The sequence below is a fragment of the Phalacrocorax carbo genome, chromosome 1, assembly GCF_963921805.1.
Source record: "Phalacrocorax carbo chromosome 1, bPhaCar2.1, whole genome shotgun sequence".
NCBI lineage: Eukaryota > Metazoa > Chordata > Aves > Suliformes > Phalacrocoracidae > Phalacrocorax > Phalacrocorax carbo.
Genome location: NC_087513.1, coordinates 85,396,612 through 85,418,732, shown reverse-complemented (window position 1 = coordinate 85,418,732; position 22,121 = coordinate 85,396,612). Strand labels below are relative to the sequence as shown.

The window sequence follows — 22,121 nt, the reverse complement described above, 5'->3', positions numbered from 1 at the left end:
GGCTCCTTTGTCACTTCTCTACCAGGAACATTCTGTAAGCTGCTCTTCAGATACCGTAAGTGGACACTACCATTTTTCAGGGATTATTTTTTTCTGTTGTTAAAAGCAGCAAGTTCACATAAGCAGAGATATTAGTTTCTACTTTAATACTACTTCTAGCAACAGTGGGTTGATGAAGTTAATTTTTCAGAACAACCAGTCAGATCTGCCCTCTTCCCATGACCTATTGCTACTGCCAAAACTTTCAGAACAGGTCAAGTCTTCACTGGGACAATCTTCAATATGGCAATTTCATAATAAATGCAGAGATATTTATAAGACCTCTTAAGTTGTGAGGGAAATGTTAGTAAGCAGCAAGGGCTGGCTGCACCCAAAAGGATAGGAAGCTGAGCATTACTTCAGACCAGACAGTACAGGGGCCTCATCAGGTAGGGTACAGCCCCACACTTTGTACACAAGATGAATAGACAGATGTGAAGATGATAGCCAGGTTCAAGCGAGAGCCTAGATTGTCAGGCAATTTTGTGGTAATCAGTCAGGTCTCAGATCAAGCTAGGAGTTAATCCATTGATCAGAATGATTTCCAGTGATGGTAACCAAGGTCCACTTACTAGGTAGGTCCATGTTGACAAGGCAAGTTTGAAGTCAAGCAAGAAGTCAGTCAGCAGGTCAGGGTCCAGATCGCTGGAACTCATGACCAAACACAAAACAGCTGTAGTTGAGCTAAAAATCTATGCTCTTACAAAATAAATCAGGCAGGAACTGAAGGCCCAAGAGAGATCTTAAATGGGGCTCCTATGCTTATGGACAGGGCATATGTTTATCTGTGTGTGTGGTTTTTTGTGAAGGTCCTGGGTTAGACTGGTCAAAGCCCATTAGTGCTCTCAGGAATATAACAATAGTATCCCTTCCCAGAAATATGTGTCCTCACACCGTACAGAGATCTTGGGTCAGAAAGGACTGTTTGTAGAGGGATTGTTGTGGGTTTTCATAGGACTATTTCAGGGGACACAGAGCCAAGGACAGGGTACTGATAAAGAGAGATGGCATGGGAGACTTGGGGCTGGGTAGTAGACCTCAGGCTTTCTATGGGGTCCCTAAAGGTTGGGTGGGCTTGAGGGGCAATGGGGGATGAGAGGAGCCAGAAATTCACTCTATCTATCTTTGAGGGTGAGCAGGGCAGAGCAGGACAGGGGAAAGGGTCCAAACTATCCCTAGGAAATCTGAGAGGCTGGATAGGCTTTGAGGTGATGAGTGTGTGGATGGAGACCCCAGGTGAGGCTGGTCAGGGCCATTAAAGCCTTTTAGTACACTCAGGGACCTAACCAGGGTGGAAGAGGGGAATAAAAAGTAGTAAAATATTTTTACTCTGCTCTGGGATTTCACAGGTTACAGATGTTTGTAGCATGCCCTGTAATCTGTGATATGTAGTTGAATGGCTCTACCAAGCCATCAGCAAGCTGTGTTCTTAAAGACAAACATTTAACTGTGTCCATATTTCCCATGTTAACCACGACCAAAGCTGAACCCTTGTTCAGCAGTTGAACAGTTTGAAGCAGTTCAACTTGCAGTTTGAAGAAGTTACCTTCAAAATTTTCCCCTTTCCACAAAGACGTATATTCAGGAGCTCCCTAATGATGCTTTGGACAACAGCATATCTCAGAGTTGCGTGTTCCAAGTATTAAGTGGTGTCACTTGTCGCACAAATAAAGCAGTCACAATCCAAGTTTGATTTCCTGTCTACTATCTTGATATAATAGCATAATTAGTACAAGCTAAGATTCAAAAAACTAAGTCAAATCAGGATGGATTAATTTTTCAGAAGTTTGTCAGAATCTTTAAAGCCTGATGCCAGCTATGGAATTGGGAGTCAGCGTACTCACACCCAATCTTAATTCAACACCATAAGGCATGAACACCAAGCAGATGTCACACTAAATTCTTCCTTTTTACAAACTGCAAAAATGTTGCTAGCCACAGATTTGGCTGTTAACATTCCCGTGTATGCATCCCATATGTATACTTTCACTCTTTTGTGTATCTTTAGAGGCAAGGTTTTTCTACTGAAAAACCAGGATCTACCAATTCCAAGAGTTACACACAGAACTTTACAGTTACTGAAATAAAAACTTAGTTATTCTTATGGCACACCTGACCACAAGGTAAGGTTAATTAATGAGGCGCTCTTTTTTGCTAGTGCTTTCTCCCACTGTGTTACAGGTTGGTTTAGAGATTCCTAGTAACACCCTTGGGCTATCTTAAAATCCCAGATTTCCTTTGAGAAAATCCAAATAAGAAGGTTCTCTTTGCTTGATTTCAGTATCCTTCTGTCCTTCAAATCCTACTGTCACAATTTTTATGTTAGTCTACAGTCCAGATGAGTTTGCAGGCCCTTTTCTACTTTTTCTACATTACCTATTTTTATGTTAGGAACCACTACCAGTTCCCTATGTGCAGGACTAGAATATCTCTTCACATTCACTCATTCCATCTTTTCCAAAGGAATAAGCTTCTGCTTTTATTGAGTAAATGAATCACTCCCTCAACAAGAGTCTGTGGGATTGGTCTCTTACCTAAACCAATGGTAAGCTTCCCAACTCATCAACAGAAAGCTTTCTAACTTAAGCTAGTAGCCCACATCACGACAGTAGGAAAACATCCAGGACACTTGCCCGGGCTTCCCCAGTGAGGTAGAATCCTACTGACCCACTCATTCAAGGTTGCTTATGAATTAAGAATTTTCTTGGTGGTCCTATTTCACTAAGAACTCTCCTTTAAGTTGCCAGTATAGCTGTACTCACTGGAGATCTTCAGTTCTTGCTGTTGTCTCTTTTGGCTTTTCTTGGAAATGCTTCAAAGTCTGCTGCAAATGTTGGGGGGGGTCAGTTTTATGAAGTCTAGTGATCTTTGTGCTGCTGCACCAGGGTTTTCTGTAGCCAATGGAACTATTGCTGATCCCCCATCCAGCTCACCAGGACCTTGGGAATGCATATTTCAAGGGAGTCTGTGCCTCTTGCTACCATTCTCCATCACAAGTAGTTGGTCTTGCTCCTGCTACTCCAAGTCAAGAAGTGGAGACCCACTCCACTTTAAGTTTCTTCTTAACCAGGCTTACTACACACATGTTCACACACATCAAACACACACTATTAATTAGGATAATTCAGAGTAATGTTTTAAATAAAACAAGCTTGCCTCCAGCCTTTTGCATGCCTTCAGGCCAGGAGACGGATTCACAGAATTACACATCAGGATTACTTGCATAATATATAGTAGATCCTTAAAGGACACCTATGCCCTGATAGAGCTTATAATGCATTAAGTTACTTCTGTTTCTGAGTTATCTGTGATTTACTGGTGGCTAAGTAATTCCTATTTACACAGTAGATGAGATCACAGAATCATAGAATCATAGAATGGTTTGGGTTGGAAGGGACCTTAAAGATCATCTAGTTCCAACACCCCTGCCATAGGCAGGGACACCTTCCACTAGGTGAGGTTGTTCAAAGCCCCATCCAACCTCGTCTTGAATTCTTCCAGGGATAGGGCATCCACAACTTCTCTGGGAAACCCGTTCCTGTGCCTCACCACCCTCATAGTGAAGAATTTCTTCCTTATATCTAATCTAAATCTACTCTCTTTCAGCTTAAAGCCATTGCCCCTTGTCCTACTACTAAATGCCCTTGTAAGAAGTCCCTCTCCAGCTTTCTTGTAGACCCCCTTCAGGTACTGGAAGGCTGCTATAAGGTCTCCCCAGAGCCTTCACTTATTGAGGCTGAACAATCCCAACTCTCTCAGCCTGTCTTCATAGGAGAGGTGCTCAAGCCCTCTGATCATCTTTGTGGCCCTCCTCTTGTGAAGATAAGAGTTTCTCAAGACTGGTGGAGGTAACACTACTAGTATGCTTCTTCTGGAATATCTTAGTTATTACTTAGTTTTGGTTTTTTATATATATCACCACTCAGTTTTGTGATACAAAACTGTACATAATACTGTGCGTTTGCATACAACCATCCACAACTTTGTTTTCCTATGCCACTCAGGTAAGAGACTATAACTTGAAGGACTGGAAATATCACAGTCCAACAGGATTCCCTAACATATCTGTAATACATCAAGCAGTTCTTGGCTAGTCATTATTACAACCTTATCAGATGGAAGATTATCCATTATACACATGAAGAAACTACATCATTGCTTACTGCTCACTTGGTGAGTTCTTAACTTTCTGTTCTGTGTTCTGTCTGTACTCAGCAACTGTTATTTTTCATTGTTTTTTCCTGTACTTCTGTTTCTCTTACTCTTTTCTTTCACAGCTCACATCTTTAGAGTTTTTATTAAATGCTGTGATTTTAGACAAAGAATGGCAGTGCAACCAGAAATGTACAGGGGTAATACTGAAAGACTGAAGTGTGGTTGTAGGCTGCACTTCCACTCTTGCTCTTAAGATGGTAGCCTAAACTTGGATATGGAATCCATGCACTTTGTTTTTGCCATTGCTGAAATGACAGATATTCTTTTGTGATTTCTGAAGTGGGAATTTTTTAAAAGCAAGTTTTTATGAGAGGTAAGGTGAAAGATTTTTGTGAATTGGAGCAAAAAATAGAAAATGTTATTTTACTTTTAAGGTTTGATTATACATGTGATTCAGAAAGAATATGTGGAACAAGACAGGGAGAAATATGCAGTGGAAGAATAAGAGCTTCTGAAAAGGCCTGGCAGCCTGTGGCTTTGATGCTGTCCCTAAGACAGCAAAACAGGCAAATCTTTGTGCTGAAATCTGCCCAAGCAGAAGGGTTGGGGCAATACTTATCTCTGACATAGACAACTTGGGTTGGCTATAGACTAGCCAAGACAACTTGGTTACTCAGTGGCTGTGCAATGCTCTGAAGATGTGTTAAGCATCTAGTTATGCTACTTTATTTGTCTACCAGATGCTTAACATGGATCTGGGGGACCAATTTGGTATGCAAATGTAGAAGACAATTTCAATTCATCGTAATTAATACGTTGAATTCCCTTTCTTTCCTTTCTCTTCAAAAGCCACTTTTGTGAGCTTTTGAACTCTTGTGTAAGTTTTCCTGATACCATTCATTACATACTTTCCCGTGCTTAACAGAAACCTTTAAAACTTTTTCAGAATATAAAAATGTGGAACTTTCACCATGTGCAGCTAATACTGTTTCTTCTTTAGGTTAAACAGGCTTCTTTACTTTTACAGTGCCTTTTATTTTCTCTTTTTCCTGCTAATCACAGTTGAGGTTCTCACAGATTTTGTGAAAGACTAGGATTACTCTTATATCTTTGTAGTAACTTCAAAATATCACCCAGCTCTGGCATTTTCCCCCCCTCTAAACTGTAAGAGAAAAACAAAGAGAAAAAAAGAACATGCACTCCTAAACTGTAAGAGAAGAACAAAGAGTAAAAAAGAACATGCTCTCCCACCTTGATTTGTCACTAGTTAAGTACATTGGATTCAATCCTACATGCCTTCAGCACTCAAAATTTCGAGGAAGGTTAACAGGAGTTTTTGTGGGAACATGGAATGTAAGGGTCAGGGCCATTCAGAAGGAAAGGAATCCATGCCATGTATTGTGCAAATTATGTCTGTCTCTACATTAGCACTGAAATTACTTTTATAGTAGGCCAGATAATAACAAATTGAATTTATGTTTAAAAGACAGAAGGAACGGAAGAGGTGAAGAGAAGCGACAGTGTAGAAAATTTTCCTGTAGTCCTTTTCTATAATTTTTCTGTAATAATTTTTCCTTTTCAGGCATGTTGCTGGAAAAGGCTAACTTAAGTTCCAGGGTCACCAGAAGTTGGTTCATTCATACTCAGCTATTCAGATTTATACTTTTTTTTTTTTTTTTTCAATCTAGGCTGACATAAAAGAAATGCAATGCACTATAAAAAAGTGAGAGTAGTGTCTCTGGCAAGATCACAATCCCCAGTGGCAAAAGTGGCTTTCTTGTTCCCTTGTATTTGTAGCAGGTTGTTGAAGTATTTCCACATAATGGCTTACTTACACAGTTTCTATAGCACTACAAAGGGCAGCACATTTTAACTGTGCCATCTGCAATATAGACAGATGCCCTAGAAACATGGGGTGACTGAACTGTACAGAAAAAACATTGTCCCATCGTTGCTAGTCTGCTCCTAATATTGTGTTGCTAGACACTGTGGTGTGAGGAACACATTTGGCCAGGTCATGCTTTGTATTTCTCCATGTTTACATTGCTGCTCATGGCCTACGGACATTGGAGGGAAATTGTGTGTGAAGAGATTCTGATATCAGCTGTCATATTTGTTAGGTAGGGCCAAGCCAGAATAAAGAGATTCCAGGAATCAGGTCAGTCAGAAACAATAGAAGTCAAGACACAGACAAGGAAAGGGCATCACTGGCAGCCAGGATGAAGACACTATTTGCAGTAGGAGCCTGGAACAGTAGAGCTAGAATAATGACAGGAGCTAAAGACAGGCTTTGAGAATGAGGGCTAGGAGCCAGAGTCACAGTATGACTTGGAAGCCAGTGGAAAGGGATACAAAGGGCTAAAAGCAGATATCAGGTATGTAGGAAACCACATACACCAAAACTGTCCAGTCTTATAATCCATCCCTCAGCTACTAGGCCTTATCAGGTTCTTAGTTTTTGAAAAACTGTTTACAGCCTCCTGCTAGACTGAAAGTCCAGCAATTTTTAAGAGGTATGACCATGACCTACTGAAGAGACTTCGATCCATGCAATATTCTTACATATTTCATCCATCTTTCAACTCTGTATCCTATTAACTTTGAAAATTACCTCTATCGTGAGTTACAAGAAAATATTCTTTTGCAGTATTAAGACTTATATCTATACAAGTGGGTAAAGGAGAACTATTGAGTCAGATTTACTGCAGTCTGAAGCTATAATGAGAGCTGTAATGAGTCCCCCACGACAATATGGGGAGTTCACCTGAGATACTGGTTTGCAGTTTGAACTGCCCTGGCTTCTGTAGCTGTTGCCTCCATGGCTAGCTGAGAACTCTGTCCTCAACCTGCTGTCTGACTGTTATTCACTTCTTGTACCTTAGAGCTGCTGTCAGGTGGCAGTAGCACTGCTGCCCAGAAGAGGGAGGAATGTGTCACTGCTTTCTTATCCCGCTGATACCAGTCTTCTAGGGCTTTACTCCTCAGAGAGACAGTAGAAAGTATTCTCTGTTTGGGAGAACAGCCCAGCAAAATAGGGATTGTGTTTGTCTATCATAGGCACTTAACATGTCAATGTTAAATATCTTTCTCAACTTTGAGTGGAGTTGCTTCCACCCCTCAAGAATATTAGGAGGGATACATTATTGATATTGTTAAAAAAAACCCTTACGTTTTGCTCATAATATCTGGCTGGTGTTATGCTCTAACCTCTCAATGTAACAAGTAATAAATTTTTCCAATTATGACGGTTTAACTTGACGCTTCCTCCTAGAATGGGAGAATTCAGTGAATCTTACATTTTAGGATATGACTCCTCAAGTTTACTTTAAAGCACTGTTTTTTCTGTGTGGTGATTTACGTTTTTATAGGATAGGATACACCATGAGTTTACAGAAGTTTGGATACGAATCTTGTGTTTGTAAGTCTAAGTAACCTCTAAATAAACCAGGAGTTTCAAAGAGATGACTCAGCCCTATTGCTTCACACACTTTTCTCCCTTACCTACTGATTCTGCCTAGGTCCAGGCACCCTGAACAGAATCCCTTGCCTCTACAGCAGGACTAAGAATGAAGGCACATTTCTCTTGATTCAAGATGCAAGGATACTGGGACAAGTCTTTAGGGAAAGAAGATGAGAAACTAGGAGCTTCCCCCATCCCACCCTTGCTGATTCCAGCTTCTTCACAGGAAGAATGTCTCCTCTCTTCATTTTGATATTTTGCCTACAGCTTTGCAGACACCCCCCCCATGACCTTGATGATGTTTTTCTATACCAAACCCTATTTTTTGATAAATAGAAATTTTCATCCCTTTCCTAAATAAGCTTTTCTGGAAGAAATGTGAAGATACAATGAGACATTGTAGAACACTGAAGGAAAATGAAGTATGCAAAGTTTACACATTAATCTACATTAACTCTTCTTCCAACCTGTGAAGTAAAGTGACTGTGTTTGACACAGAGAAGGTGGAGTCTATAATAATAATTTCTTTAATGGGATTTGCAGACAGTTGGGGTGGGAGGTGTGTCCTCCTCTATACTACCTTCCCAGAGTGCAGTGTCTTTTAGGGCACATTCCCACATATTCACTCACCTAAAAGGTGTTTTGCCTGACTTGTTCAGCTGTTTATTTCAAAATTGCTTAGATGTTGCTTTCCAGAGGAATTCAGAGATACATAAGGAGGATGATTACTTCTAAATTCTAGACTTCAGAAACTAAATACTAGAAGCCTAGGACGTAGATGCTGTATGAATTCTTCAATGCTGTACAGGGTCTTTGTGAGGGGTAAGGTTGCTGGTGAGCTACTTCTAAATCAGACACACCTTTGGGTTGGGCTATTTTGGAAACTAAGTACTTAATGAGGCTAAGGGTATGGTCTGCTAGGGGCAAGTGGTTTTGTTTTGTGGTTTTATATGTGCTTTGATCAACTAATGCAGCTGACAGACACTCTGCTCTGTAAGTAACAGACTGGAGGTGGAGGAGTGGTGACCTGTAGTGAGCCTTCCCTTACTTTTTTCAAAGTGGGGATTGCTGGCTTTCAGGCAGCTAGGCAAAAGAGAAAAAGGACGCGCCATGGGGGTACCTTTATTTGGGGATAGCAAGCCCTTCTATTTCCGGATCTGGAATGGAATAAGTCAGAAGTTGCAAGGCAAAAAATCCTGGGATAAACATCTGGATGAAATCTACTTACTCCAGCAGAAAAGGTACGGTGCATTTCAGCCTTGTCTTCCTTTCTTCTTCTGCTCTCTCCCTGTAGCTGATTCTCACTCTTTTCCTTAGGCTTTTCTGCCAGTAGATAAACTTTAAACCACCCCGGAGCACTTTTCTATATCAGATTTCTTCTTTCAAGGTGGAATGCTTCTGGAGTTCCAATCTTATCTGCTTTCACAGGTGGGTCTACTAGGTTGCAATTGAATTACTCTGAGTGCAGGGCTTCAGTCACAAATTAATAACATACTTTTGTCTTTACTGCTTCATTGGTAAAGCTCTCAAGAAAATGCGTGAGGGTTTGTTTGGGTTTTTTAATTATTATTAAGAGTGTTTGTGGCATATATGCTGCAGCCAGCTGAAATTATAAGGTTTTTGCAAGGTTTCTGCTTTCTGTCTCTCTGAAGGTTGCCTGTGGGATAGAGTGGAATTAATGTTGTTCTACATTCTGTTGGACAGTCACTTCCTGGGTCAGACTGCTGTTTCCCACACCCATGGCCAGGGTGTCAACATGTACAGTGACTCCTCTTAGACCTTACAGTATCAAGAAGATTGCCTGTGTCTTCATGTGTAAATACTAACTCAAGGCTGTTTATTACTGCTGTGCAGGTTGCTCTTTCCACACACAGGAATGCAGGACTATTAATGGAAATCCAGATGAATCTGTTTTTCATTGGTTCTTGTCATTTTTGCATGCACTAAACTGCAGTACTCAAATAACAAATTCCTTCTGGTCTCTTTAAAATTTGGGTTTTTCTTTTTCCTCACAAAGCTCTGAACATCTCAGGGGATAAAAAGGTGGCTCTGTGGGACAAAATATCTCTCTCTGTAATTATGTATGTATGTAAACACGCATATATGTATAGAAATTTTTATATATGTATGTATGTACGTACATATGTATACATATATATATGTATGTATTTCTATACATATATGTATAGAAATTTTGGCCCTTAAGAGAGACACATGTACATATCTGTCTTCAGGGAAAGAACACATGTATATCATCATTTAACTTCTGACCAAATAACAAAAGCCTGTTCTGTTTTACTTCAGATCAGTGGGACTTAAATACACATAAAATGGGAGGGACAGTGGGAACAATAGTGTCTCCACAGAGCGCTGAAGTGTTTACATTTTGGTATGTTCATGAAAAGCATCACAGGTAATTGAAAAATAAATTCTTAGCCGATTCTGTAATATCCAAATGAATGTGTGCAAAAGAAGTCTAAATATATTAATAATTTTATAATTATAACATTATATTCATTTTTTAAAGTCATAGATATGTGGAAGGGACCTGTGGAGGTCTCTATCTAACCTCCCACTTGAAGCTGTACTATTGCCAGCAGTAGTTCACAATGCTTTGTCTTTGTCTACCTCAGTCTTGAAAGGCTCCCAGGACAGAGATCCCACCATGTCTTTAGGTACCTGTTACAGTGTTGTAGTAACCTCTTAGTGAAAAATATTTCTTTCCTAATGTTAAACCTGAACCTCCAAAATCATCACTGGATGCTGTAGCCCCTTGTTTTACCTTCTGCTGTTACCAAGGAGTGTTGGGTCCCTTTGAGTTGCTCCCTAAATGCTGTTAGACTGCCATTCAACCATCTCTTTGCTTGACAATCCTCATTAGTCATGTGCTGCAGGCCTGTGAACACCTTGTGTGTTGCTACTGATAGAGAAAAACAGAAAAACTGTTGGGTATATAAACTCTACTTCCTAAACTTCTCTTATACCACTGTAGTGCAAGCCCAGTGGTCCCCAAAAGTAACATTTCTGTGTTTCTTTATAAAACTCTGCATAACACAGGTAGTGCATATGATATCATTGTCTGTGAAATCACAGTTGCATGGGGATGCAATTGTTCCCTTCCATTTTAGGTCTATATGTTTCCCACAGCTTTTGACTAACATAAATTAACCTTCTGCTATTTCGTCAGGAATTACATGGTGCAAATATGTGCATAGTCTTTTCCTAAAGAGGAACAGGACCATTTCTCCCTCTTATTACCCTACTCTTTCCTTTCCTTTCTTGTCCCCAGAGATGCTCAGAGTTTGAGGAGAAAAAAATGATCATTTTCCAGATTACTGGAATCAGTTTTATTGCTTTCATATTCTTAATTATGTACAGATAGAAAAAGATGATAGGAAAACCTTCTGTGGTGACTTGTGTATGGGGACTACTCTTATAAAACATTTGATTTTGTGGAAAAACTGTTGTAAGCCAAGAGGGGTTTTACCTCAGCCTGTAATTTTATTATGTGGAATTGTAGTGTTGTGGCTTCAGCTTGAGTTCTTCTTAGTGTTAATGGTGCTAGAATACATACAGTAATAAGCAGCTATTAAATCCTACTATTATCTTATTGAAAGCTGGTGGTAAATATGTTACTATTTAACTAGTATGCTCTGACTGCACACAGAAAGTCTGCAAGAGAACAATGGTTTTTACTGTCCTAAAACTGATGATGATAGTACCTGAAAGCTAACTTTTGGTAGTTCTCACCTTCACCAGAATTGCTGTCCATTCTCTTTCTTCATGTGTTTCTTGAATCTTATTGGCAGTTGATCTCAGCATTATCCAGTGAGGGTTTTCTTTGGCTTAATCCTGTGCTGTAAAACATTTCCTAAAGGGACATCCAAGTTCAGGAAATGTGATACAATCTCTTAATATTAAAGGGGACTTTGAGTTTGTTTTGCCTTGCTCTGCTGCTTGCTTTCTGTTCAAGACTCTCCTTCTAAACAGCCTGTAGCTCAGTGTGGAGTCCCAGGGAGAGTGGTCACATCTCATATGTCCTTTCTAGTATTATCTTTGGAAGTAAAGTCTGTGATCTACATAGCCTGGAGCTTATGAACATAAAAACCCAACATAGTTCATAATCATGGGAAACATGGAGATAAATACTTATGAAAACTCAGGCCTGATAGAGGTGAAGAGGAATCACATGCCTGTCACAGTCTAATAGATCTTCCAGAAATTATGACAGCCACTGCTTGATTTATTTTAGTCTGGCTTTCAGTATAAGATGTTCTAAGGAAATGTGAAACAAATCTCTCAAGCATGTAATTTCAGAAATTCCACCATATAAGAATTGCACTGTTCATAAAAAATAACTGAAATAAATTACAGCAAACGAGTACATGGATCCAGGACAATTATGTTATATTTTTCTTTCTGCTTTTGCCTGCCTCTATAACTTTGATTGATGAATTATCTTCTATGTGTCTCTTCTTTTTCTCAAGTGCTGCTTAGGGATTAGTGGTATCCCCTGGCCTTTGTGGGATGGTCTAGTGACAGTAAAACATTTAACTTGTGTGGTACATTAAAAAAAACACAACACAAGAACAAACCAATGCTTTTTTATACATTAATTAACTACAGAAATCTGTGCTATGAGAAATAATGCATTAGAGGTTCTTGGGACAATTTGCATAACTTACACAGAGCTATGGTAATTTAAAACTTGTTGCAATAAAAACTTTATATCCCCTTTAGTTTCCAAATTTTTTGTGGCTCTTTAGTCTCACAGATATATTAGTGCAGTGCTTTGCTTACCCTGAAAACAAACATGGCAAAAATAAACAGTATCTTAGCCTAATGCTATTAAACTGAGTTCCTGAAGAGCTGTACAGGGACACAGAGAGCCTTCAGCTTCTAGACTAATCTTTCTCAAGCTGGTAATGAATGAGAGATGTCACCATAGTTTTGCTGTTCATTTGTCTAAACAACATTACTGAGTTTTTAGTGCACAAATTAATGTAGGACTGTCCTGTTTTAAAATCCACAATGACTGTCAGTATTAATTAGTTCCTTTGCTCCCAACAGTGGCAGTGAAATAAAGATGCCAGCTCCCAGTTCCACCACTTCACTTGTAATATGTTTCAATAACAGTGCCTCTGAGTGGTCAAGATGCAAAGAACAGCCTGTAGGAAACTCTGCTGCTGCATGTAAAATAAAGTCAAAGGCATCATTGGCAGGATTTCTGGTCTTTTCTTATGCTGTTACACCTTCATCCTACAAAAATTTTGACTCTAATAATGGAGGACAAGCCTCCTTAACTTCACAAGTGTACAGGTCCTCCAGAACTCACATTTTCCCAACAATTCACAGACATACACACATCTGACATCAGTACCTAAGATGTGGCTTAGGCTCACAGATTTAGGTAGCTATTTTCCTTAAACTTGGCTAAAAGTTTTCTTGTGAAGAAGTAAACATAAAATTTGTCATCTGAAAAAAATCACCTCAAATGAAAAAGTTGTTAAAGAAAACTAAGTAGACACAGGGTGAGGAACACAACCTAGAATAATACTGCAAGAAAATCTGTATTGAAGAGGGTTGTAAGGTTTATGCAGGATGAGGTTATGCTTCAGACAAAAAAAAAAATTGTTTTATTAATAGCTCAGTGATAATAAATAATAATTAACATCTGCTGAACTGTTAATCCAGTTCTAGTATAAGATTATTCTTAGGATAGTCTCAAATGCAGAATTTTAAAAAGGAGATTAATGCAAGGAGATCGCCCTGCTGGAGGTGATGGAGCAAGATTTCTATTGCTTAGTGTGGTAGACAGCTAAACATCTGAAGGGTTAAAACTTCCCTGTCAGTTTCTCGCATAGTAGCATTGGCAATTAGTAACCTGTTTATTTTCAGAGAAATGCTGTTTACTGTCAGCTGAGGGGGCTTTGACATACATGCACAAGAGGTTCCAGTTAATTTGCTGAAGAAATTTTCTAACTCTGTCCCTGTGTTGATTGTCCAAGCCCCTGTTATCTGCCTGCTTTTCACTTTGTGATATTGCTTCCTAAGTCATTCTTCATCATCCTGTTAGATGATTGCATTGATTCTCTTTCTGGCTGGCTAGTTTCCTCTGAGCACTCCTCTGCTTTCACAGAATCACTGAATCACAAAATGGTAGGGGTTGGAAGGGACCTCTGAAGATCATCTTGTCCAACACCCCTGCTTGAGCAGGGACACCTACAGCAAGGGGCACAGGAACGCATCCAGGTGGGTTTTGAATGTCTCCAGGGAAGGAGACTCCACAACCTCCCCAGGCAGCCTGTTCCACTGCTCTGTCACCCTCACAGGAAAGAAGTTTTTTCCATATTGAGGTGGAGCTTCCTGTGTTCCAACTTATACCCATTGCCCCTTGTCCTGTCATTGGGAACTATTGAAAAGAGCTCAGTCCCATTGCCCTGACACCCACCCTTTAGATATTTATAGGTATTTATTAAATCCCCCCTCAGTCTCCTCTTCTCCAGGCCAAACAAACCCAAGTCTCTCAGCCTTTCGTCATAAGGAAAGATGCTCCAGTCCCCGATCATCTTCGTAGCTCTCCGCTGGACTTGCTTGAGCAGTTCCACATCCTTCTTTAACTGGGGGGCCCAAAACTGGACACAGTACTCCAAATGTGGTCTCACTAGGTCAGAGTAGAGGAGAAGGATAACCTCTTTCAATTTGCTGGCCACACTCCTTTTAATGCACACTTCTTTTAATCCTTTTAATGTTTTCCTGAAGTCTTGCACAAATTTACATAAACATACTAGCAGAAAGAAGGGAGGTGAATCTCCTTTGGCAATTTCATGATGGACTGTTGAGCATGGATATTCTGAGCAGCACAGCAGGGAAAGAAAGAAAGCTGAAATAATATCCTGCTGATGAATTTACAGTTTGGTTAAAAAGAATTGTTTTAGACCCTCATTCACTGACTGGTGTCCACTGACTGATGTGGATAAAGCATGGAGCCAGCAGATGCCTAGCTTAAACTAGAGCAAACAATAGGAAAGTTCTCTTCCGTGAATGACTCTTGTAGTAGAATGTCAGAAGGGAAGGAAAGAGGAGAACGAGATGCTCCATTGCACCTCTGGTGAACTCAGTCTTGAAAAAGAAGCTTCAGAATTGTTGTTGTCCAGCCAGTTCATATATTTAAAATATTGTTTTAAAATAATAACCCTATATATCCAAATGCTCCTTTTTATAACATATTTAAGACTTATGGACTTTGCATTGCATTTTTTATGTCTTCGTAAGTGTAATGTGCAGGTGCACTCCAAAAGAAATGCTTAAGTAGCTGTAAATCCAAAAGAGTACATATTACAAGCAGAAAGTGCTTGTGAAATCCTTAACCTTGTTTAAAACTATTTTATATTACTCCCTCAGTCAGAATCTGACCTACATTCTATCTTCTCTTTTATTTACAATGGATTTTCAGGTGTTCCTGATTTTGCCCTCACCTATATTGGAAAAAACTCACAGCTTCCTGAGCATATCATTGAATCATCTGCTAAGAAAACTGACTGATAGTAATGCATGATCAAAGCTTACTAAGTGCCTCAACACAGCTACATTCCCTAGCTCAGTAAGAAGAACCCAGGAGCACTTCCAGGTGGATACTGTTGAGGTTTTCATTGCCCATCAGAACTACTAGTTAGCTGTGTAGCTGTGCTTACCCTAAACTGATCCTATAAGGCAATATCAGTACTGCCTGGTGTTACAGACCTAACCTAGCTGTCTAAACTAGGAGCTTAGTGTCCCTTGATTCCATAGCCAATGAAGAGAATGATTTAGAACAGGAGCTTAACTAAGATATGCTGAAGTGTCTTCTCAGAGTGTCTAAATAGGTCTCTGCTGAATCATTCACTGAAAGCCATCCTCTCCATCCAGTGACATAATGATACTTTACAGAAACTGAGCATCTACTGCAGGCAGCTCTGTTAAGAGACTAAGTTACAGATTTTACCTGCTGCTGCTTTGACACACAGGAACTAGAGTTGTAAAATGTAAATTTCATTTTATCTATCTTTGATTGGTTAGGAAGAAAATTGGTTAAATACACAGAAAAAGAAACTAAAAAGTTTTCAAGGTTCTAGGTTCAGGTGACATTATTTTTTTACCTTACTAAATTTGGCTCGCCTAGCACTTGACATTGTATACTCAGCATATTGCTATAATGTATTCAAATTATAATTATAGTGATATGTTTTAAATGAGAGTGAAATGTTTCCCAATTATGGGACAGAAAATTAAATGAGAGTAAAAGCATATGGTATAAACATGTAAGCCATGGCTCTTTGAGGCATCAGAGGCAGTGTGCCATTACATTTGCCAACATTTCTGGGTTCTTCACCAGCTTGCTGTTTGGCCTGGGATGTCTGATTCTTTAAGCCCAGTTGGAGGTTCCTAAAATAAGTAGAAAGGTTTAACAATTTTGCCCTAAATTTCTGAAAGCTGAGTAGAGTAGTTATTAGGTGTCTCCCTCTTAGCAGGCTTGTAATTTAATTAGTTGTTTACAAGGGCTTTGGAGAATTTTGTGAGAAAGGTATTGTGTTTGTGTCCTCCCACATTGTCTCTTGCCCAATCCTTCCTCCTCTCTGAGGTCATTTGAGTGATAAAGGCCTACCCAGTAAAGCATCAACATACTAATTGTAGCATTGTTTATACCATTGAAACTCCACCTCCTTCCCACTTCCTGCCTCTGAAACTTATATTCTCCATGAACAGAGCCAAAGTAATGGCAGAGGTGGCAAGCTTGCTTCACTGGTATTGAATCTTACAACTTTTGCTCAGAGTGCCTCTTTATTTTGTTCCTATTTGTCTGAACCTAGATGCAATATTCACATAAAATCATCTTGTTATTAGCAACTAATACAATTGATGAATGAGTAAGCTAAAGAAGAAGTACTTCTCAAAGCAGCAAGGCTAGGAGCTTGAAGGACACGTAACAATATCTGAGATTAGCTCCCTGGTTTGTTCAGGATGGTTCTTTGTATTCTTTATGTTTTTATTCCTCCTGTGTTCTCCAGCATCTTCCTAGTCTAGTTTCTAGTGACTTAGATGATGGGGTGCTGTTGGTGTCAGGAAATGCTCCTTTTATGGGATAATTAATACAATCTTCAGTTATGCTTTTATTACTTGTAGCCCATGCCCATTAATTTACACTTATTAAAAGGATTCCTATTTATCTGTGTAATTCTGATACTTCTCTTTGTTTTGCATTATCCCCCAAGTTCTCTCAAGTGTGTCAGTGTCTTTCTGCTGTAAAGGTGTGCAGAACTCACACATTTCAGGTGGATTAAATCCAGAGATAATGGCATATCAAAAAAATTTTTTTTTCTTCAAGATTCTATTGTTCATAAAAGAATATTTTAAAGCAAGAAATATATATTTCTGTAAGGCACAGAATTTATGTTGCCTATTTTTCTATGGTTTCATTGTTAAATTATCCTATACATAATAAGCACAAGTTCTTAGAAAACATTTTGTGTAATGAGCCATTTATACTCTCTTTCTGTGATGCGGGATTTCTTGTGGCTTATAATAGAGTTATATTCATAGATATTGTGTTCTAACATCAGTGTCATCACTTAACGCAAAACACCTACTACTTTATATAGTATTTGTCCTATAAACTGAATCCGCAAAATCTTGTAACTAAATAATACCAGAATACAAGGAATAAATCTGGGACATCACAAGGAGAAAGCATTCAATATATCTCCAGGTATATGGTAAGACTAATGTATTTGCCTCACATGGTTTTTTTTTTTTGTGTGTGTGTGAGGTTAGTCTCACAAATCCAGTCATCCAGTCATTCAGTCTATTGGTAGTTGTTGGATTGTAGTAAAAGGACGGACTAGTGTTGATAGGAAAATGAGGGCTGACATTCTCCTTGTTAATATTAGCCTGAATTTGTCCTTGTTCTACTGTGTTCCATAGATTTATTCCACACCACACATTACAGCTTGACCAGAGCCACGCTAGATAACTGAGAACAAATTAAACGTCTGTACTACACGAAAGCACATGTGAGATAAAAATGCAAAATTTGGCTCTAAACAGAGATCTAAAACTGAACTTATCTTATTTGGAGAGAGGAATCTCATTCTATTTCATATTGGAAATTCATGAGATGTGGGCTATTTCTTTGGGTTTGAGGGTCTTTCTTCCCCTTAAATCTTTAGCTCCTGAACTTGGGCTACTTAGAATTCTTTATCTGTATAAAACCGAGAATCAAACAACCCCACCCCACAAACTTTTTATGAATTATAAGAATAATATTAAAATATTCAAGGATAACAGAATTTTTTACCCCAAATTAGTATATTTTGTTCTATTTTTTTGTGATTTTTGGGTGGCCAACTCATTATTTTTAATATTGGCAAAGCTTATTTGGATGCTGAGCAAACAGGCATTGCAGGTAGCTCTGCACCCTCCCTTCAGGTACTTATACACATTGATAAGAACCCTACCTGAACCTTCTCTTCTCCAGGCTCAACAGTTCCAGCTCTCTCAGCCTTTCCTCATATGACAGATGCTCCAGTCCCATACTTATCTTTGTTGCCCTTTGCTGACCTCTCGCGTGTAGGTCCATGTGTCTTTTGTACTGAGGATCCTAGGACTCCTGATATGGCCTTATCAGAGCTGAGTGTGTGTGTGTATCACCTCCCTTGACCTGCTGTTTGCATCAAAGTACCTTGCTGTAGTGAAGTTTGGTGACCGTACTTGTAAATTCTTCATCAGCCCCAAAGGATCTACTGAAATAACCCAGAGTCTCATGGAAGACCCAAGGGCATTCTTCAACTATAAGTGAACCATTCAGTCTGGAACATGTTCGATGGCATGCTCCCTCTCAGGACAGGCATACATTTCAGTTCTCAACAATTTCCTCAATTTTCTCTTCATCAGAAGAAAAAGTAGTATAGCTTTCAAATTTTTCCACATAACTTTGCATGATAAGGAACTACATTTCAGAGCTCATTCTTTTAATTATGCCATGGAAAGTATTGCTATGACACAGGGGAATTCTTGCTTGCATTTTTTCTTTTCCGTCCATTATAGAAGTAATTCAGATGCTGACCCTTTTTTAATTTATTGTGCTGTGTAAAAAAATTACTGGCTTATTTCTGGCTCCTGAGATAACTAATCTACTGGCAGGAGGGTTATCAAGTGACCCACCATTTGCTATCTTTTGTGCCTCAAAATGTGGGCTATATAAAGCAGAAACATTTTGGTTATTCATTTCTCCTATCATTCCCTTTGCTGCTACCATATGTTTAAGCATCAGTAAGTCAAGAGATGGTGAACTACCTGGGTTTTTAGCACTGCATTTGTCTGGTTTTGCCGGTTCTTCGGTTTGTTTTTTTTTTTTTGCATTCAAAAAATACCTCAGGTGGTAGGTGTGCATTATTGATCTTTCAGAGAAAATGTTGAAGATACATACTGTCTCAAGCAAAGACCATGCTAGCTCTGGAGAGAGGTACTATGTGTTTGTGTTTCTTATCAACCACTTTTCTTGACTACAGGATATGGGAATCCCCACTCCTCCAGGCTGCCAAAGAGAACAACCTCCCAGCCATTAGGAAACTTCTCACTGATGGATCATGTGATATCTATCAGAGAGGTAACTTGATTATTTGTGACAAATCGTTTTCTGTGGAAGGCAAGAGACTGCTCCAGTGAGTATAGTAGTATGTTTGTTAATTTGCTAAAACATTTGTGATAGCAAACTTAACTACTTAACTGTATGTCAGCAGCTTTGTAACAAAGTGAGTTTTCTAAGTTGGAGAACTCATCAAACCCTAAAGGAATGGTGAAGATCAGAGGTTTACAGCTTGAATGGGATTTTTTTTCTAAAGGCACCAAGGGAGGTGGTTTACTGTGGAAGGTGGTCGGTGGAAGGGCTATGTGCTCATTCACTTTATGCCTAAGTCTGCTGTCACTTACAAACACCTGAAGTCTCTGTTCAGCTTTCAGATTTTGATGGGGTGAAAGGCAGACACTGTGCGGTAATGTGACTGTTACCATGTCATATGGTGAGGTGGCACCTGGCAGTACTCAAGGGAGGACCTAGCACGGCGATAATTCTCCACCCAGATAAATCCATTTCTGCTTTTGGCCCATGTAGCTGAATGTCTAGATGACTCACATGCTTCTCCTACTGTTTTTAGGTGCGGTGGGGGAGACCGCCCTTCATGTTGCTGCCTTGTATGGTAACGTAGAGGCCGCAGTGACTCTGATGGAAGCAGCTCCTGAGCTTGTCAATGAGACAGTGACATCAGAGCTCTATGAAGGTAACATCTCAGGGAATGAGGATGGGCAGGATTCTCTGCAGGGGAAGGGAGGAAGTACTACCTGTGCATTTAGGAAAGTGATTTATACTGCTTCTGGTTCAAAATATTGCTAAACCGTTACATAGCAAAACCAACATACAAATGGCTCCTGACCATTTGTGCAAGGTGGAGTTATATTAAACCCAAGCACATACATGTGCAAAAATGCAAATGCGTAATTGACAACCCTTTAACACAGGTGGGCCTGTTGGCTATAATGGGGTTGCAAGGATATGCACAGTTTGCTTTCTGCCATAGTCATGTGTAACAAAGAGGCTACCTACCTGATTTCCTCTGAAAGGAGAAAAAATGGTGCTTGGTTGACAAAGAATAGGGATTAAAAACAAATGTGGCCACTGCTTTTGAGTCTAGACTCCGAGCCAGGTTTTTAAAGAATGGTTCTGACTGACTGCACAGAAATGCCAGAGAGGATCCTGAAACAGCTAAAATACTAATGATGGGAGTTTAAAAACTCTGATACCTAGTTTGACAAATTAAAGCAAGTCTTCTTTGGGAGCTTTGTCTTGACCTGGCCTTCATGTCCCATGAAGGAAAGCATGGTCCTTTCTGAGAGACAAGAACTTTCAGTGTGCTTCCTGGAAGAGTGTGGCATGTCTTGTTTTCCCACAGAACAAATTTAGAAAGTGCATCCTATTGGGGTTTTTTGGCAGGTTGTAAAGTTAGTTTTCATGAATTCATAAAAGGTTTAAATAGAATGAGACCTCTGGAAAATCTGTAGTCCAGCCTTCTGTACACAGCAGGGATAGGTTCAAAGCTAAATTGTATAGCCAGTATGGAAGCAGTTCTAAAAAACTTAGCTTTACCATGAGTGAAATGTGAGCTGCAGGCTACTAATCAGCCTGAAGTTGCTTTCCTGGAAGGCAAAGTTTTTCTTTCTGTGTCTTACAGGGCAGACAGCTCTCCACATTGCAGCAGTGAACCAGAACATCCCTTTGGTGAAGGCTTTACTCAAGAGAGGGGCCAATGCCTGCACAGCACAGGCCACAGGGCACTTCTTCAGGCGCAGCTCCCAGAATCTTCTCTATTTTGGTACAGCTTTATCTTCTTCCATTGCTGCTATGGGAGGGAACCAGCAGAGTGTTGGGGGAATATAAGGGTGGCTTGCTTTAGTCCTCATCTAAACCAGATAAACAGAGACTCCTGTATAATTCTTGCATAAGAATTATAATTTAATTTCTTCCTAGCAGCATATACTGCAACGTACTTGTCAACCTTCTTATGAAGATAGTCTGAAAAGAATACTTCTTCCTTTTAGCGTTGTGTTTGGCAGGTCTTCTTTTCCTTTCTGAGTAGGATGAGGAGTGGGGCAGGAAATTTACAGGTTAACTGAAGTAATTCTTCCTTTCATAACCTCTGGCTCCATAGCATGGATAGCTTTCCCTCAGTGTGCTTCAGCCTCTCCTGCCTCCTGTGGTCTTAATGTTGTTTCTCCCCATTCCTCTTTTTTTCAGGAGAGCATGTTTTATCATTTGCTGCCTGTGTGGGAAATGAGGAAATTGTACAGTTGCTCATTGAAAATGGAGCTGACATTAGAGCTCAAGATTATCTGGGTATGTGCTGTGGGACCTAGTGAATTGCATACAGTGGATGTGGACACTTTAAATCAGACTCTGTCATCTGTCAATGCACATATTTTTCACTCATTACGAACAGCTGTGGGATGAGGGACATGAGGAGAATTAAAGCCAGTTAATGACATCAGTCAATTGCCAGTCTTTGCACAGGGCTGGGCTATTCCATATACTTTATCTGGTCTGCTTCTTTCATAGGTAACACTGTTCTTCACATCCTGGTTCTCCAACCTAATAAATCGTTTGCCTGCCACATGTACAGCCTGATACTTTCCTATGACAGGAACAAAGAGGGACCAGGATCACTTGAATTGATTCCTAACAATGAGGGGCTTACTCCATTCAAACTGGCTGGAGTTGAGGGCAACACTGTGGTGAGTTTAAATGACACAGTTGCCACCATATGAAAGAGGTTATTCAGAAATGGAGAACTTGAAATAACATCCAGACCAAGTGAGTCTGTGGATGTTCTTAGTGGGTAGAAGATACATAAGACGTCCTTCTTTTTTTTTTTGCCAGAAG

General features: G+C 39.7%; 1 protein-coding gene across 1 annotated transcript in view; it reads left to right on the top strand.

The window, feature by feature from the left end:
* Positions 1 to 8,047: 8,047 nt before the first annotated feature.
* Positions 8,048 to 22,121, top strand: part of LOC104048711 (transient receptor potential cation channel subfamily V member 6) — a 28,115-nt gene continuing 14,041 nt past the window's right edge. Inside the window, exons 1-6 of the mRNA XM_009509254.2 lie at positions 8,048 to 8,895; positions 19,201 to 19,298; positions 19,846 to 19,968; positions 20,917 to 21,057; positions 21,480 to 21,578; positions 21,798 to 21,973. Coding sequence (XP_009507549.1) covers positions 8,765 to 8,895; positions 19,201 to 19,298; positions 19,846 to 19,968; positions 20,917 to 21,057; positions 21,480 to 21,578; positions 21,798 to 21,973 — 768 coding nt within the window. The 5' untranslated portion in view covers positions 8,048 to 8,764. The remainder of the gene's footprint in view (positions 8,896 to 19,200; positions 19,299 to 19,845; positions 19,969 to 20,916; positions 21,058 to 21,479; positions 21,579 to 21,797; positions 21,974 to 22,121) is intronic.